Genomic DNA, 16344 nt, shown 5'->3' with positions numbered 1-16344 from the left:
AGTGTATTTCTGATTACACTTTAACGAGGAACGCGGCTTAATCCTGGGGTAGACCAAGAAGTATCCCAGCTACCGTGTCTGGGAGATGAGTTAAGCTGGGGCAGGGTTGAGGGGAGCAGAAGTCCAGCCATGGATGCTTCCTGGAGATGCTGCCTCAGGGAGCTCCACAAAGCGCCTCAAGTTCCCTCTTAGAACTTTTTAAAGCAGCCTCTTCTAGTATGTTCCAGGGGAAACTAGACTTCGGGGACCTCCATAAAGGAGTCCCAGTCCAGGTTTGGTCTGTGGTTGTCTGCATAGGGAAAGTCTCCTCTTCCTCTCCTTGAAGACTGAAGTGACATCAGTATGTTAAAGCCTCTGAGAAGCCCGTCAGTAAAGAAATGTACGGAAATTTATCCCAGCATTTTTCTACCAATTTGTCTATGGAATCCTTTTTCTCTGTAATACTTTGATACCACAGAACTATGCATATTACTTCTTCAGATCTTGTCTTGAAACTGTGGTGGGGGAGGGGTGGTCATCACCATGAAAACATCTGGGACACTCTTCCTTCACCCTCCACCTCTTGGGTGGTTTAGGTTTTGGTTTTGGACTCACTTCTTTGTGTTGGTTGAGCGCCACCTGTTGGCTGTTGAGAAACTTGGGATGATGGCAGTTGGACTTTCTAAAATCCTACATATTCCTCCTGAAGTTTGCCCATTTTGATATACATACCAAGGAAAAATGAAACATTTTAGCAAACAAGAAGGAGGAAGATGAGAACCGCAAACTACAGCCTATGAGATTCAATTTCTAGCCTGTAGGGTTAAATTTCTGTCTGTATCTTCCCGCCCCCCTGACTGTAATAATTGAAGCTGCCAGCATAATGGGACTTCTCTGAGAGGATGCGCTTATGCTCCTGTCAGCCCACTTTGTTTCAAGTATCAAAGCAGGGGTGAGGTTGGGTTTGCATTTCAGCGCAATGGTTAGTTCTTCACAGAACATTGCAAGACACCAAAGGTCGTTCTCTTCCCGGAGTCCTCATTTTCCATTGTGTCCCTTCTCCTGCTTTTGTCCTGCAGCTGTCTCGCAGGTGGCAAATGCTCCATCAGGATTCACAGAAAAAGTTGCCTTTCAATTCTAGGCTTCAGTGTGAGGAAAATGAATTATAGAAAAGTTGCTTTTCCTTAAGGAAATAAAAAAATAGGAACAGTTTTCTATTTTGTTCTATTTTTTCCTGGAGCTGCTGTCTGGCTTGACATCAGGTTGCTGGAAGATCTTGCAGAGGAGAGGAAAGATGGTGGACTTTGCCCAGTTGTGGGACCTAATTTACTCCGGTGTGTGCTCTGCTCTCCAGGCTCTAGTGTTTTCTGCTGCCTGGCCAGGCATGTTCTTGCTCAGTTCAGGGCCATCACAAGCCGAGCAGAAGGAACAGCATAGGTCTTCCCTCCTCTGCTTCGCTTGGCGAAGTTTCCCTTGCCCTCTAGGCCTTGGCTTAGATGTCACCTCCTCCAGAAACCCTCTCCTGACTGCTCAGACTAGGTCAGTTATGCCAGCTGTGCGCTCCTGCAGACCTCTGGTCTTCTTTGCAACACTTGGCATGTAGGCAGGACTTATGCCTCAGCAACTTGTATGCTCCATGAGGGCGAGGGACCTCATCCACCTTCTCCTTCCCTTTGCGCTGTTCTTAGCACAGGCACAACACAGGGTAGGTACTTAACACTTGTCAGATGAGTAAGGGAGTGCCAGCCTCTGCTTTCAAAGCACTTGAGAAGCAAGTGGTTCTGCAGCTACGTGGGCTCCAGGGCTAACCTTTGACCTAGTCTTTCTTCACTGGTATTGAGAGCGGGCACATGGGTGGCACCTTTTTCCTCCTGTGGAGGAGGAGCCTAATGACATTGGTGACAAACACAAAAGAAAGGACTACTCAAGTTAGGAGGTGTTAAAAATCAGGCCTTTTGGTAATAACTTAAATCTTAGATAATTGGGCTGGCCGAGTGGTGTAGTGGTTAAGTTCGCACGCTCTGCTTCAGCGGCCCAAGGTTTGCAGGTTCGGATCCCAGGGCAGACCTACACACCACTCATCAAGCCACACTGTGGCCATGCTGTGGTGGCATCCCACATACAAAACAGAGGAAGATTGGCACAGATGTCAGCTCAGGGCCAGTCTTCCTCACACACACATCTAGGTAATTGAGATGGGTATTCGTGTCTTACGTTTATATCTGCTTTAGGGTTGACCAGTTGTGTGTGTCGCATGCATGCGTACACATACGCGTTCTCTCATCTAATCCTTATTAAAACATTCTGCAGGCAATGATATTATTCTGATTTTTCCCAGGAAACTGCTGTGTCAGAAAAGCTAAGTGACTGTAGAAGTTGCCGAGCTAGGATGCAATTATGCAGTAGAGGCTGCAAAACAGCAAGCTGCTGGCTGTTGAACTTAGGTGGGAGCTGATCAACATGGAGGTGGGTGAGAAGTCCGTTTGCACTGGGGAGAGACAGAAGGGAAGGTGTGTGACTAGTTTGAAGCGCCTAACCCTGTAAGCTGAGGCTGCTGCTGTCCCTTTGTCCCTCAGATTCTAAGAGGATGTGCTGTGACATTTTCTCTGTGGAGGTCACAGCCTCCTGGCCTGTGTAATTGAAAGCCTGCCTCCATGCTGGGTTGGGTGGAGGGAGGCATGAAGTTTTTGCCAGGTGTACAGCCAGCGGCTTTTGCTTTATAAACCAGATTTTCAGGTGCAGGTAATGTTTGTTGCTTGGGCACTGTGTTTGACGACCCTTGCTGTTGTGACTGTTGGCACATCTCTGCTCGTCACGTGGGTTTTCTGAAGTGGGTTTGGAAAAGGGACAGGGCTGTGGCCTGTGGTCAGGGAGAACCTGCACCCCCTTTAGTGTGGACCAGAAATAGTGCTGTGCCCATCTCAAGCCATCTGAAAAAGGGAAACCCTATGCCAGTGGCTCAGAGATGGTTCCTGGCAAAGCCCTCGGAAAAACTAAACTGTCTGAGAAGGCTGTGCCACCAGGGAACTTCCCTTGCCTGCTGTTATCTTGGTTTGCAGGGATCTTTAACTCATTCAGCAAAGAATGATTACATGAGCCCCTGCTATGTGCCAGGTTCTGTGCTGGGTGCCTAGGGCAAGTGATGCCTGAGGGCCCTCTGTGTGAGAAGCTGCAGTCTAATGGAGGGACGTGTGGGTACAGATGTTGCCATATGGAGTGTGAACGGTGCTGTGTTAGAGGTTTGAATAGTCTCAGGGAACCCTGAAGGAACTGGCAGCAGCCTGGGAGAGGCCCGTGCTGGCTCGGAGGAGATGGTGTTTGAGCAGCATTTTGCAGGATAAGCAGGTTGGCAGGGGCGGAGGGAGCTCCGTGAAGAGTGAGGACGTGTGTGCAGAGGCTTGGAGGCAGTGGAGGGCTCTGCAGGTTCTCGGGCCAGTGGGATGTTTGGGTGCCTGGATTGTAAGTGCCTCGTGAGGCCTGGTGGCAAAGGACATAGGCCGAAACCAGATTAAAGGAGCTCGGCTTTCATTCAGGGGCCAGCAGATTTCTTTCTGTCTTTCTTTTTTCCAGCTTTATTGAGATATAGTTGACATATAACGTTGTGTACGTTTAAGGTATGCAACGTGATGATTGCATACACATATATACGGCAAAATCAACAGATTTTTAACTTCTAATTGTGGAAAATTTAAAAGACATGCAAAAGTAGATAGAAAAGAATACTGAACCCCACGTACCATTACCCGGCTTCAATAATTACCAGCCTACCACAATCCTATTTCCCCCATACCCTGACACATCAGCACCTCCACGCCCACCCCCACCCCCTCCCTACTCCATATTACTTTGAAGAACGCCCAAAGTGATTTGCATTTTCTATCAAGCCTAGTCTGTGGCTTGTAATGGATTAATCCAGAATTTTGAGGCCTAGAATGATCGGATGGCACTATTGATTTCATTTCATTTTCAGAGGAACCGCTGAGTTTCCCCTCTTCATCTTGCCTTTCAGTGGAAAGTTGGTGTCTCCAAAGTGGAAGAATTTCAAGGGCCTGAAGCTCCAGTGGAGAGATAAGATCCGGCTCAATAACGCCATCTGGCGGGCATGGTACATGCAGTGTAAGTGCTCCGTGAGCTGGGAGCAGGAGGAGACTGCAGTGGCCCCAAGGCCTTGTGGGGGGCAGACCTCCAGTTATGACCACCTGGAGGCCTTTGCACCTCAGGGCCCAGGGTCTGCTCTTGGAGCATTGTGTTTCAAACAGAAGTCTTTCTTGAGCAGTCTGCAAAGATAGGAAAACCAAGCTAAATCCTAGTGCGCTGGACACTGATTGGCCATCAGGCACAGGGGCCAGTCATATTGTCTGTGTCATGAAGGTGCCCATAGACTGCAGGAGATGGACGCATTAGCTAGCTTTTCACTGTTACAATAGATGCTTGGGCCCAGTGTTGTCAAGGCAGAGCCAGGGAGAGAGGTTAGTTCTTTTCAGAGGAGTCAGGAAGGACGTAGCGGAGAGGTAACATCTGAATCCCCTGAAGAGTCAGGGAACAGTTCCCGTTTCAGCAGGTGTAAGAGGATGCAGGCCCTTGTTCTCTCGCCAGCTGGCTTGCATACCAGTGGATCCGGTGACTTCTGCAGATCAGCGTGTTGGGCCATGCTTGGGTTAGGCCGATGTGTCTCTTAATAAGCCAGACTCTCTTTCTTGCCCACACAATATTCATGGATTCTTTTCCTTTAACCTGGATTCCTTTATTTGTCCAAAACCTCATTTTCTAAGGGAAGGAGAAGGAAAGAACACTTGGGAGGGTCCCACCTGATGGGAGGCCTGTGGACAGAAGGGTAGGGCTCCTTTGGGGCTCTTAGTCATAGTGATGACGTCTCACCCTCTCTCTGCCCAGATTTGGAGAAGCGCAAGAATCCCGTGTGCCACTTTGTCACTCCCCTGGACGGCTCTGTTGAAGTAGATGAGCATCGCCGGCCAGAGGTACCTGGCGTGGGATCATCGGTGGCCGGGACGGGAACCCACCCCACTCACTGAGGAGACACTCACTGAGGGCTAGGAGCGAGGCTTGGATTCTGCAGTGGGAGACCACTGGGAAGAGTGCTGGGGCTGCGCTGTCCCATCAGCTGTTGTGACCTTGGAAAGCGATGGGGACATGGGGGGCGGAGGCTCTCCCCTTCTCAGACTAGACCTGCCTAAGGCCCAAGGGATTCTCCAATCAGGACTTACCCTCTGCTTTCATTTAAAATTGGTGTTTCTCTGTAAGTCAACAGGGGGCGATTCTGGCTCCTTACAAGGCAGATATCTTTAACAGTTAAAGAATGACCTCAAGGTCTGTATGTACTGAGATGGAAAGATGTTGACGAAATAGTAAATGAAAAAAAGCAAGTTGCACTACAGTATTTTAGTATCTTTACATTAATTTTAAAAAGTGTGTATCTGTATGATTATGCATGATAGGAAATGTCTAGAAGGATATGCAGAATCTCTTACTAGTGAGTATGTCAAGGGTGTGGGATTAGGGTGAGGAGGAGGGGAGAATCATTTCACTTTACATTCTTCTACATGGTTTTAATCTTGTCCAAGCATGTCCTACTGTTAAGAAAAAAGGGGAAAAATTTGAAAGTAACCTAATGAATTACAGTTTTGAGCAGTCGGACGTGATGTGTTTTAGACAATACAGTCACGCGCCACATAACTATGTTTCAGTCAACGACAGATTGCATATATGACAGTGGTCCCATAGGATGAGTACCACATAGCCTAGGTGTGTAGTAGGCTACACTGTCTAGGTTTGTGTAGGTACACTCTATGATGTACACGCAAGGAAGAAATCACCTAACAGCACATTTCTCAGAATGTGTCCCTGTCGTTAAGCAACACGTGACTGTATTAAGAAATGTCATTTTGCTAGGTCGGGTAATAATACTGTGCTGTGAAGATTCTTCACTGTTAGAGACACACAATGGAGTCCCAAAAAGGGTGAAATTATATGGGACTTCTGATATCTAGGACTTGCTTTAATATACTCTAGTCATAAAGAAGAAGGAATCCGAAAGAGAAGAGGGCTCTCTAGCATTCTTCAAGGATAGCGTGGAAAGGACTCATGCCCTGCATAATGGAAAGGTTGAGTAAATGCCCTTGAAAGTCACTTTCCACCTGAAACTTCTGTGATTGCCCATTTGCTTTCACCCTTTGAAAATGTGGCAGAGGCCACTGGAAAAGGGGATGTGGGTGCTACCCATGATCTCTGTAGGGATCCTCCTACACCGGCATGGAGGGGCTTTGTACGTCTTGCCTGCCTCAGCATTCTGTCTTGACGCTATGCTCCAATCCAGATCTTCAGGACCTGTGGCTAAAGCCCCACTGGGTTATCTAGATCGTGAGATGAAAGCTCATCTTTAGAGGCCGCTGTAGCACAGAAGAGGTGGGACCCTTTGTGAATGAAGTTGTAGGCATGTCATAGGGTTCTCTGAGCTGGATTGCCCAGGACTGACTTCCAGCGTCAGACACTTCTTTGTTCACGGGTTGAGTTCTGCTAGTCAGCCAAGATGCTGTCTTTTTGTTCTGACCTGCCTCTCTCTCATAGGCCATCACCACAGAAGGGAAGTACTGGAAAAGCCGCATTGAGTTTGTAATTCGGGAATATCACAAGTGGAGAACCTACTTCAAGAAAAGGGTATCCGGCTTGGGCTCCAAAAAGAGCATGTTCAGGAAGTTCCCGTAGGGGAGGGTAGGAACTGAGTTTCCTATTCAGAACACTGGCCCCAAGGCTGTGGCTTCATGGCTCTGACCCCACCCCTCCGCCCCAGGGGTGTGGAGGACCGAGTAGGACTGGAATTCTACCCAGGGAGGGGCCTGCTTTGGTGTGTGACGTGTGCTCTCACTTTCTCCAGCTGTGAATCAGGGCTGTTTATCCACAAACGCTGGCTGGGAATCTCGTGTGCCGGCATCAGCCTAGGGATGGCAGGGAGCAGGGTTCCTCTCTCTACATACCTCCGGGAGAGAAAAGGCCTGGATGCTTCCAGAGTTCATTCACCTCTGGGGAGGAGAGGCTGAGGGCCTCATCCACTCCCAGGGCCCTGGGTGACCACCTGGTCTCTCTCCTTCTCTCCACAGCTACAGCAGCACAAGGATGAGGACCTCTCCAGCCTGGCCCAGGTGAGTAAGCCTGGAGGACATAAGGACCCTCATGGGAAACCCCTTTGACAAGGAACAGCTCGGTGGCCCCACAGTGAGCCCTGTAGCAGAAGGTGATGGGGACACAAACTCTCCCTTTGGCTCGGGGAGGGACTACGCCCTTCTCAAAAGGAGGGCTAAGGAAGTGGGCCCCTTCTCTCTGCCAGGTGGGCTGGAGGGGTGCTCCCTGCATTTCTGGAGCACCTGCTGCTCCATAAAGTAGGGTAACATATTCCCCAGCATAGCGTGATTGGGAACCTGGGTCCTCTGTTGACCCTTTGAGTTTTCCTTCCCCCTCTGTTGGCGGTAGGATGATGACATGCTTTATTGGCACAAACATGGGGATGAATGGAAGACCCCCGTCCCCATGGAGGAGGACCCACTGCTGGACACAGACATGCTCATGTCAGAATTCAGCGACACTCTCTTCTCCACACTTTCCTCACATCAGCCGGTGGCCTGGCCCAACCCTCGGGAAATAGGTAACCCACCCCTAGATCCTTGACTTTGAGCACCCAGCTGGTTTGCTTCTCTGCCAGGCACCCCCAGGGGCAGGCCTCACCTCAGGGCCATCTCTGAGCTGCTCGGTGTCACTTATCTAGGGTAGGCAGTAAGGAGAAGGATTGGCCAACCTCACTGACATCTGAGGGCCACATGCACTGAGTGGGTGACACTGCAAATTGAGTCTTCCTGGGCAGCTTCCTGGTGGCGCTGTGAGAAAACAGCGAGGGGGTTTGGTTGGAATCAGTTTCACATTTCTGATACTGTCCTCTTAACAGAGCATATGTGCCTAGGCCGAGTGATAGGACCTGGGACTCACTCTAAAGAAAATCAGAAGAATTCCTGGGCACCACGTCTCACCTGGTGGCATTCAGTTATGCAGTCAGCTCCTCAGGGAAGAGCCCACAGACTAAAAATTAGAACCAGGGGATCTCTGCATGGTTGTTCATGGCTTCCCGGGGGTGTCTCTTCCCTGATGTACAATTTGCCTTTCTTGTAAAAACTTTCTTTCGTGCCTTCTGAGAGTAGAGAATGACCATGAACCACAAGAAGGTAGAAATCCAAGCCAGCTGCTTGCATTTCTCCTTGGAAGACTCTAGAATGTGAGCAGGGCCAGGAAGGTCCATTCCAGGCCTTTTGTATGTTCCTACAACGTTGTCTGAGAAGGCAGAATGATTCCTCTGTCTCCTTTCTGATTCCTGCAGCACATCTGGGCAATGCAGACATGATTCAGCCGGGCCTGATTCCCTTGCAGCCCAACTTGGACTTCATGGACACCTTTGAGCCTTTCCAGGGTGAGGACATGGGCAGAGAGAGAGCATGGCTCCTGGATCTCTTTGCCCAGGACACAGTGGATTCGTGCTTCCATTTCATAGAGGGAACTGTTAGAATGGGCAAGGGGAAGATGTGGAATTTTTCCAGAACTGCCCTTTTTTTGGTAGTAGCTGCAAGGTCTGGGAAATTTTTCTGGGACACTGTTCTCTCAAGGAAATTGGCATTCTCCTTCTCACAGTCTTAGAGCCTTGGTTTTGGCCCTGTCTATAAGCAGTTCTCCCTCTAGGCAGCAGAGGGCGCTGACGACATAGCCGCCTCCCAGCGGTTTCCTGCAGTTAGAACTGGTCCTCGAGCTCGCCTTTGTAAGAGTGAGTGAAAGACCAGGCTGGGAGTATTTCAGAGCCCACACTGGTTGCCAGAATGTGCGGTTCCAATCAGAGGACCTCTTTCTGCAGACTTAACTGCGGGGGTGCTTTGGCTATGACACTCCTCTGGGTGAGGTGGGGTTCAGTGTCTGATTTGTTTGGATCTTAATTCAAGAAAGTGATGGGTACACGGAGCTGAAAAGCCCCTGGTGTTGTCTTTCAGACCTCTTCTCTTCCAGCCGCTCCATTTTTGGCTCCATGCTGCCTGCACCCACCTCAACACCTGCACCAGATCCCAACATCCCAACTGCTCAGGTAGAGGATGCTGGGGGTTAGGGGCATAGGACTGGTCATGAAAGCTCTGCAGCCAGGGCTAGGCTAATGACATAACCAGGCAGTCATAAGCAAAGTGCTAGGGGTTGCTAGATGTAGTGCTGAGCACACGTCTGATATGTTAAAGAAATTGTTCTAGCCTTCCTTGAAAGCATCCGTAAATATCCATGAGGTGTGAGACTGTCTGTAAACATATGCTCCTGCCTAAGGCTCCAGATAACCTGTGCGCAGCAAGCTCTGTTCTGATCACTTAAGACAAGATTAGCAAGACAGCAAAGAAAAGAAATGTGGATCACTAATAAAAAGAAGTTCTGTGTATTTCTTTTACTTTTTACTCAGCAATCTACACAGGTTGGTTACCAGGTGCCAGGGCTACAGAGCTGAGTGAGGCACGGCTCTTTGCACTGAAGGGGCTGTCAGGCTGGTGCCTGTATCCTGATAGACACCAGCAACCTGGCCTGCTCTTCTTCCATCTGGCTGTGGGAAGAGTTTCTTCTATAGAGCCTGAGACCTGAACAATCAATTCCTTCTAGCATTTCCCTTTTAGGAAGAGGTGACCTCTCTAGAAGTTGATACATGAAACTGTCCTGGGGGAACCCCGTGAGCAGCTGTGATCCAGGCTGCCTGTGCTCTGTAACAGAAGATGGCAGGGACTTTGGGGGACCCCTGCGAGATTGCAGAAACAAGATAGTCCCAGGCCGAGAGCCAGCTGTGTGCAGACAGTTGCTTTGTCTGAGCCATGTTATCATTAGTTCCTTATGGAAACAAGACCCCTGCAGACGCCAGGGGAGGCGCAGATCATCTCCCCAGATCAGCAGTAACGGGGATGAGAGACATCGCCTTTGTCCCTTCTGTCCAGGGGTTCGTCTCAGGCGCCGATGTCTGTTGGGCTTTGTGGTGTGTAGTGCTAGAAAGTGATGGCGGGTTATGTAACCCCAGCGTTTGTTCCTCTCTTCTCTCTCTTCCTTTCTCAGGAGAGCATCCTACCAACCACCGCTCTCCCCACTGTGAGCCTCCCTGACAGCCTCATCGTGCCCCCCACAGCCACTGCCCTGGACCCCACGGATGAGCAGGGCTGTGAACATGCTCCCCGGCCTGGGGACCCCTTTATCCAGCCTGCAGACTTTGGTCCCTCTGCGCCGCCACTGAGTGTCCCACAGCCTTTCCTCCCCGTGTTCACCGTGCCGCTGCTCTCTCCCAGTCCTGCCCCAGTGCCTGTGTCCCCTCCCTTGCCTTTGGTCCCTCCTCCTGCCACTGCCCTGACCCCTCCAACTCCACCTGCTTTCCTGCAACCGCAGAAGTTTGCCGGAGTCAGCAAGTCGCCTTCCGTCATCACCCACACGGCCTCTGCCACCCTTACCCACGATGCCTCTGCCACCACCTTCAGCCAGAGCCAGGGCCTTGTGATCACAACCCACCACCCCAACCCCTCAGTGTCCTCCTGTGGCCTGGCGCTGTCTCCGGTCACCCGGCCACCGACTGTTGGGCCTCCCCAACCTCGCTTAACTTTTGTGCACCCCAAATCTGTATCTATGTCTGGCGGGAGGCCTAAGCAGCCCCCCAAAATAGTGCCTGCTCCCAAACCAGAGCATATGCCCTTGGTGTTGAAGAATGCTTGCATCGCCCCAGGTGAGTCAGGTGGAGGAAAGCCAAAGCGTGACCCCTGCCTCCCCCGAGAGGGATATTTCCTATCTGCAAGGCTGCAGACTCCTGACATGCACACATTGTGATATAAAACATAAGTGTTTGGGGTTACTACGTGTGTATGATCCAGTATCTTTTCTATTCTGTGTTGTTCTCTGAAAGTTAGTCTCAACCCAGTTTGAAAAAACATGGTCCTGGTCATCTCGTCCTGGGTCTGTAATCTGTCCCCTTCAAGAAGTTGTAAAAAATGTCAGGTGCCCTGGTGGCTTTGTCCTTCCGTGCCCTGTGGTGAGGAAGGCAGTGTCTCAGCGGCAGCTCATGGGTCGTTGCTCTCCTGGGGAACCCCACTGTGCAGCTTGGCTGGGCCTGGGTTCAGTTACAGTATTGGGAGCAGGCCCCCATGCCTCGGGGCCTCCACCCTCACCTTCTTGTTCTGGCAGCTGCCTTTTCAGGACAACCACAAGCAGTGATTATGACATCAGGCCCTCTGAAGAGAGAAGGGATGTTGGCTTCTACCGTGTCGCAGTCCAACGTGGTCATCAAGCCTGCTGCCATTGCCAGGGTGAGGGGACCCTGGACAGACCCTCAGCATCCAAATAACCCCAGCGTGACCCTGGTCTTGGATGGCCCTCACCTCACATGACTGGTTGGGGGTGACCTCTTTATACTCTGTCACCTCAGGCTCCTGGAGTTACGGAGTTCCACAGTGGCATCCTAGTGACAGACCTCGGCCGCCCCTCGAGCAGCCAGCCCGCCCCCGTCTCCCGGCTCTTTTCGCCAAGCACAGTGCAAGATTCCCTGGTGAAGGGCGAGCAGGTCCCGCTGCACGGGGGCAGTCCCCAGGTCCCTGCCACGGGTTCCAGTGAGTGTTCACTCCAGTTGGAATGATTAGGACTTCGTGAGTGAAACGAGCAGGCCCACTCCTGGACTGGGGAGGCCACCCGGGGGTGCCCCAGGATTGAGCCTGGGTTTTCAGGCTGTGCAGGGAGGTCTCGTAAGCCTGCAGTGGCCCAGCCTAGGGAAATGCTCAACACAGGGCAGGATGCACCACAGTAAAGCAGGAGACATGGTGCAGTGTAGGCAACTCGTGTTCTTGGGGAAGTCCTAAACTACTTCAGAAAGGCCTGGCTCTGAGCTGCCAGTTCTGATCGAGAAAAAGGATTGAGGAGTCCTCGTCATGGTTTTCAGAAAAGGTGAGCCTGGGGTTGCTGCAGCCACAGAAGCCACCCAGCCTTGTCTCCACATCAGTGTTGTTGTCCCTTACAGCTTTCAGGCACTGTGCATCCGTGAGCCCGTTACACGTCTTGGGCCTTCTGTTAGTGAGACAGTCGGGGTAGGACTGATTTTGTCCGGTGACATCTGAAGAGCCAGGAGGTCAGGGATAAATGGTTTTCCTGAGGCTGTGCTGCTGCTGGTGGGGGTGGAACCCCGCCTCCTTCCTTTCAGATGCCACATCAGGAAGGGAAACCAAAAGTGTCTTCTTGTCTAAAATAAAACCATGGTGTGGCTACTCGTGGAACTGTGTGCCAATAGTTATCTTCCCTCTGCCTTGAAAAGATGCAAGGGGGAAAAGTCTCTCCTTAGAGGGGTCAGACAGGGGAACTTCTCCAAGGACATGTTTTGAAGAATAAGGACCTTTAGTCTGGAAAGATAAAGATGCAGAATTGTTGTTTTAATTTAAAAATTTTTAAGAGTGGGTCAGAGTGAAAAGAAGTGTAAGAAAACATCTATGTGGAGTTTAAAGAACAAAAGTAAAGCAGATGCCTGTTTACTCAGCGCCCAGGGGAAGAACTGGAGCCTTACACACCCTGGAAACTCCTGGTTGCCTCCAGGTGGCTTTGTAGGAGGCTGTCAGGAGTGGCCTCCTCTCAAAAGCCCCATGTTCCTCAAGGCCTATGACGGGCAGAGCTCAGGCCAGCCACATTCCCACTCCACGTCCAGCCAGCCTTTGTCAGGCCTCGCTCAGGCCTAACAAAACCCCCCTAAGGATGTTAGCAGGGATTTCTCTAGTTTTTGCTCTGGAACCTTTATGGGAGGTTCAAGGTGGGTTTCCGAGTCTCGGGACTTCCTGGGGGTTTCCTTCATGGGTGAGGACTGCTGTGGCCGGCACAGCCTTGCCGAGCCCACATCTCCAGCACTGTCCTAAGAGGCATCTCCGTTCTTCTCAGGTCGAGACTGCCCGAACTCGGGGCAGGCCTCCCCGTGTGCTTCAGAACAGAGCCCCAGTCCTCAGTCTCCCCAGAACCACTGCTCAGGGAAACCTGCAGACCCCAAAAACATGGCTGCTTTAAAGGTATCATACGCTTCTCCCAGGTCTTGATTCCCCTGGAAAGATGAGGAGGCAAGGAGGAGAAGAATATCAGGGACCTCCCCTACTAGGGCCACCCTGGAGAGACCCATGGGCTCTGCTGGTACTCCACCAGGCTGGGGTAGCATCAGAAAGGGACATTTGCTGCTTTAATCTTGAGATCAAGTCGGCTCCTCCCATTCCCCACCCACTAGCCACCTCGAGGTGATGGCAGCCTTTTGCCCAGGAACCACCACTGAATCCTCGCGCTGTGGGGGAGCTGGCAGCCATGAGGAGTGGGTCAGTAGACAGATGTTGGAGGGTGGCTTGGAAGTGCCCGGTCAGCAGCATTCATTGAGAGTTGTTTGCAGCTCCTGCTGCTGCCTTCTGCAGAGATGGTTTTCTAGCATCTTGTCCTGTCCCCCTCCTGGCTCTTACTGGAGCCTTTTAGCTTTCTGGTGCCCGTCCTTCCACATACCTCTCTAGCCCAGCTGCAGGGTCCTCGTCTGCCCCAGCCATGCAGCAGCAGGTTGGGAGGGAGGGGGGGAGGGACGAGGGAACTGGCCCTGCAGCGGCCCTGTATCACAGTGATGGTTGATTCCCCAACAGAACCGGCAGATGAAGCACATTTCAGCTGAGCAGAAAAGGCGCTTCAACATCAAGATGGGTTTTGACACCCTGAACAGTTTGATCTCTAATAATTCCAAGCCAGTAAGTGGCCTGGGGGTGTTGGGTGAGTGAGGGAGCGGATAGGACAGCCAAGAGCTTTCTGCATCCCATGCATTGGCCTTGGTGTTGGGTGGACATGCAGGGTCGCTGTGGGCACTGCTCTGACCGGCCGCTCCTTCTGCAGAGTAGCCATGCCATCACGCTGCAGAAGACCGTGGAGTACATCACCAAGCTGCAGCAGGAGCGGGGCCAGATGCAGGAGGAAGCCCGGCGGCTGCGGGAGGAGATCGAGGAGCTCAACGCCACCATCCTGTGAGGCTGGGGGCTTGGGGGCTCCGGGACGGGGCCTTGTCCTCTCACATGTGCGTGACACAGAGGCAGGGGGACCCTTTTGTGGCGTCGTGGCTGATGGATGCCTCTTTGTTGCAGCACTTCAGCTTTTTGTCATCCTCTTCCTTCCCAGACCTCTCCTCTTGGGCCAGCCGTGGCCAGCAACAGGCTGGCTCTGCCCATCTGGTGCCCAGGGTCCGAATTTGCCACTGGCTGCTCTGAGCTTCCTCTGACTCCTCCTGTTATTTCAGCTCCTGCCAGCAGCTGCTCCCTGCCACGGGAGTCCCTGTTACCCGGCGCCAGTTTGATCACATGAGAGACATGTTTGACGAGTATGTAAAAAGCCGGACCCTGCAGAATTGGAAGTTCTGGATTGTATCTTTGGGTTTTCTTCGTTCCTCCTACCCTCCCACCCAGTGCACTGAAACAACAGACATTGTTGTTGACACTGTGGTTCCTTTAGAAGGGTTCTCTTTAAATGTTGTCATTGAGTTCGTCAGGACAGGCAATTCTAGTTCCTGCCCTGGGAGAGAGGGGCCTGGCCAGGCCTGTGGTGTGGGTGGGGCTGTCCTTGGTGACTGTCCAGGCTTGGGGCTTCCCCGGGAGGCAGAGCAATAATGTGGCAAGGAGGTGGGATCTAGTCTAACGTATCCCAGGAGCCAGCTCAGTCCCTACGACAGTGGGAAGGATGGGTACCACAGAAAACCGGGACTCTCAAAACTAACTCAGTGGCAGAGGCTGGATTTGAAACCAGTTCCCTCCAGGCTATTCTCTGCGTTTGTGCCGCATGGCCTTGAATGCTGTCATGAGGCACGTACCCCTGAGTACTGGGGTCTGTCCCTGCGGCCAAGGCCTCCCTGCACTTGGCCTTCTAGGTGGTGGCAGGGCCCTTACAGAGGCGGCTCCTGCCTTGTCACTCTCCACCCTCTGAGCAGACAGCCTGCACACGTGGTGGGTCTGCCACCGCCACCCTGCCGCGGGTCTGACAGACTGAGGAGGCAGTGCGGGAGGAGAGAATCAGCACTGCGTCAGCTCTGACAGGGCAGGTGGCGTCTGTGTGCACTCTGATGGCTGGTTTATAGAAGAGGAGGTGGCTGACACCAGCTCCAGTTCCCTACTTTGTGTTTTATTGGCTGGCTCTGGTCCTGATCCCTTATCACTGATGGAGCTGGGTGGCAGCGGGGATGAGTCAGAACCTCATAGTAAAACGGCGCATTCCCCTTCAGGCTGAGGCGTTGGGACTGTGGGTGCTATCCTGGCTCAAATCAAAGAGAAAACAGGCCTCTGACCTCACGAAGCAGATTGCCTAAGATGATTTGGGACACCTGCACAGAATATGATTAAGAGCCAGCGTATGTGTGTTTAACACAAAAGACACACATGATCTCTAGACAGATCTACCTTTCAGTCTGCTGTGTGCCTCCAATATTCTTGCCAGTACACATAAAAACTGTCACGTTCATGTCGTTGTATCAGGACCTATTCCAGACCAAATGCCTCCGGCCTGCTCAGTGGTTATCACTTGTGCTCAGTTATAGTTAGAAACATTTTAGGTGAATGCAAGGAAACACTTACCTTGTCTAGATCTCTCTCCCTCTCACATCCTCCTCCTCCCCCTTACCCCCCTCCCCCTCTCCCTGTGCACAATTACTTGCCAATCCCAAGGGAAGTCGGTCTCAGGCAAGCCGGTAACTGGAATTCATTCTCCCCATGCTCCATTACACATACCTGGGCCTCCTCCTTGCTTACGTTTTCTTTAACCCACGTGCCATGCAGTTCAGCATCATCATCAAGCCGCTATTTGAGTCCTTCAAAGGGATGGTGTCCACCAGCAGCCTAGAAGAACTGCACCGGACGGCGCTGTCCTGGCTGGACCAGCACTGCTCCCTGCCCATCCTCAGGCCAAGTGAGTGGGGGCTGCACGGGGGTCATGGGGCCACGGGGGCTTTGCCAACCCCTTCATGCTGGTCTCAGAGAGAGGAGGGCCCTTAGCTACAGATAGTGCTGAGGACACCCAGACTCCACTGCAAGGGGCAGAGCGCACGAGGGTGCTGCTGTGCAGGAGGCCCAGAGCCAGAAATGCCACCTGCTCGGCAGGGAGCCAGTCTCTAGCACTTCAACTGTAGCTCCCCACCATCTGTGTGTGTCACTTTGATCCAATCCGGCTCACATTTGCTGAGCACCTCCTATTCACCAGGCCCTGTCTCGGGTGCTTTCAGAAATCTTTTCTTGTTTAATTCTTAGGATAACTGAGGTTAGAGAGGTGTAATATTGAAACAAATGGACA

General features: G+C 51.9%; 1 protein-coding gene across 2 annotated transcripts in view; it reads left to right on the top strand.

Moving 5' to 3' along the window:
• Positions 1 to 16344, top strand: part of MLXIP (MLX interacting protein) — a 57849-nt gene that overhangs the window by 36111 nt on the left and 5394 nt on the right. For both annotated transcript variants that reach the window (XM_046638942.1, XM_046638941.1), the window contains exons 2-16: positions 3989 to 4095; positions 4873 to 4958; positions 6565 to 6654; positions 7095 to 7136; positions 7465 to 7636; positions 8360 to 8449; positions 9018 to 9109; positions 10102 to 10756; positions 11212 to 11333; positions 11453 to 11633; positions 12940 to 13064; positions 13668 to 13769; positions 13912 to 14039; positions 14309 to 14432; positions 15834 to 15963. In XM_046638942.1, coding sequence (XP_046494898.1) covers positions 3989 to 4095; positions 4873 to 4958; positions 6565 to 6654; positions 7095 to 7136; positions 7465 to 7636; positions 8360 to 8449; positions 9018 to 9109; positions 10102 to 10756; positions 11212 to 11333; positions 11453 to 11633; positions 12940 to 13064; positions 13668 to 13769; positions 13912 to 14039; positions 14309 to 14432; positions 15834 to 15963 — 2246 coding nt within the window. The remainder of the gene's footprint in view (positions 1 to 3988; positions 4096 to 4872; positions 4959 to 6564; positions 6655 to 7094; positions 7137 to 7464; positions 7637 to 8359; positions 8450 to 9017; positions 9110 to 10101; positions 10757 to 11211; positions 11334 to 11452; positions 11634 to 12939; positions 13065 to 13667; positions 13770 to 13911; positions 14040 to 14308; positions 14433 to 15833; positions 15964 to 16344) is intronic.

Source organism: Equus quagga, chromosome 15 (genome assembly GCF_021613505.1).
Source record: "Equus quagga isolate Etosha38 chromosome 15, UCLA_HA_Equagga_1.0, whole genome shotgun sequence".
In the NCBI taxonomy this organism is placed as follows: domain Eukaryota; kingdom Metazoa; phylum Chordata; class Mammalia; order Perissodactyla; family Equidae; genus Equus; species Equus quagga.
Note: the sequence above shows the minus strand (reverse complement) of the source record. Positions and strands in the feature narration are given on the sequence as shown.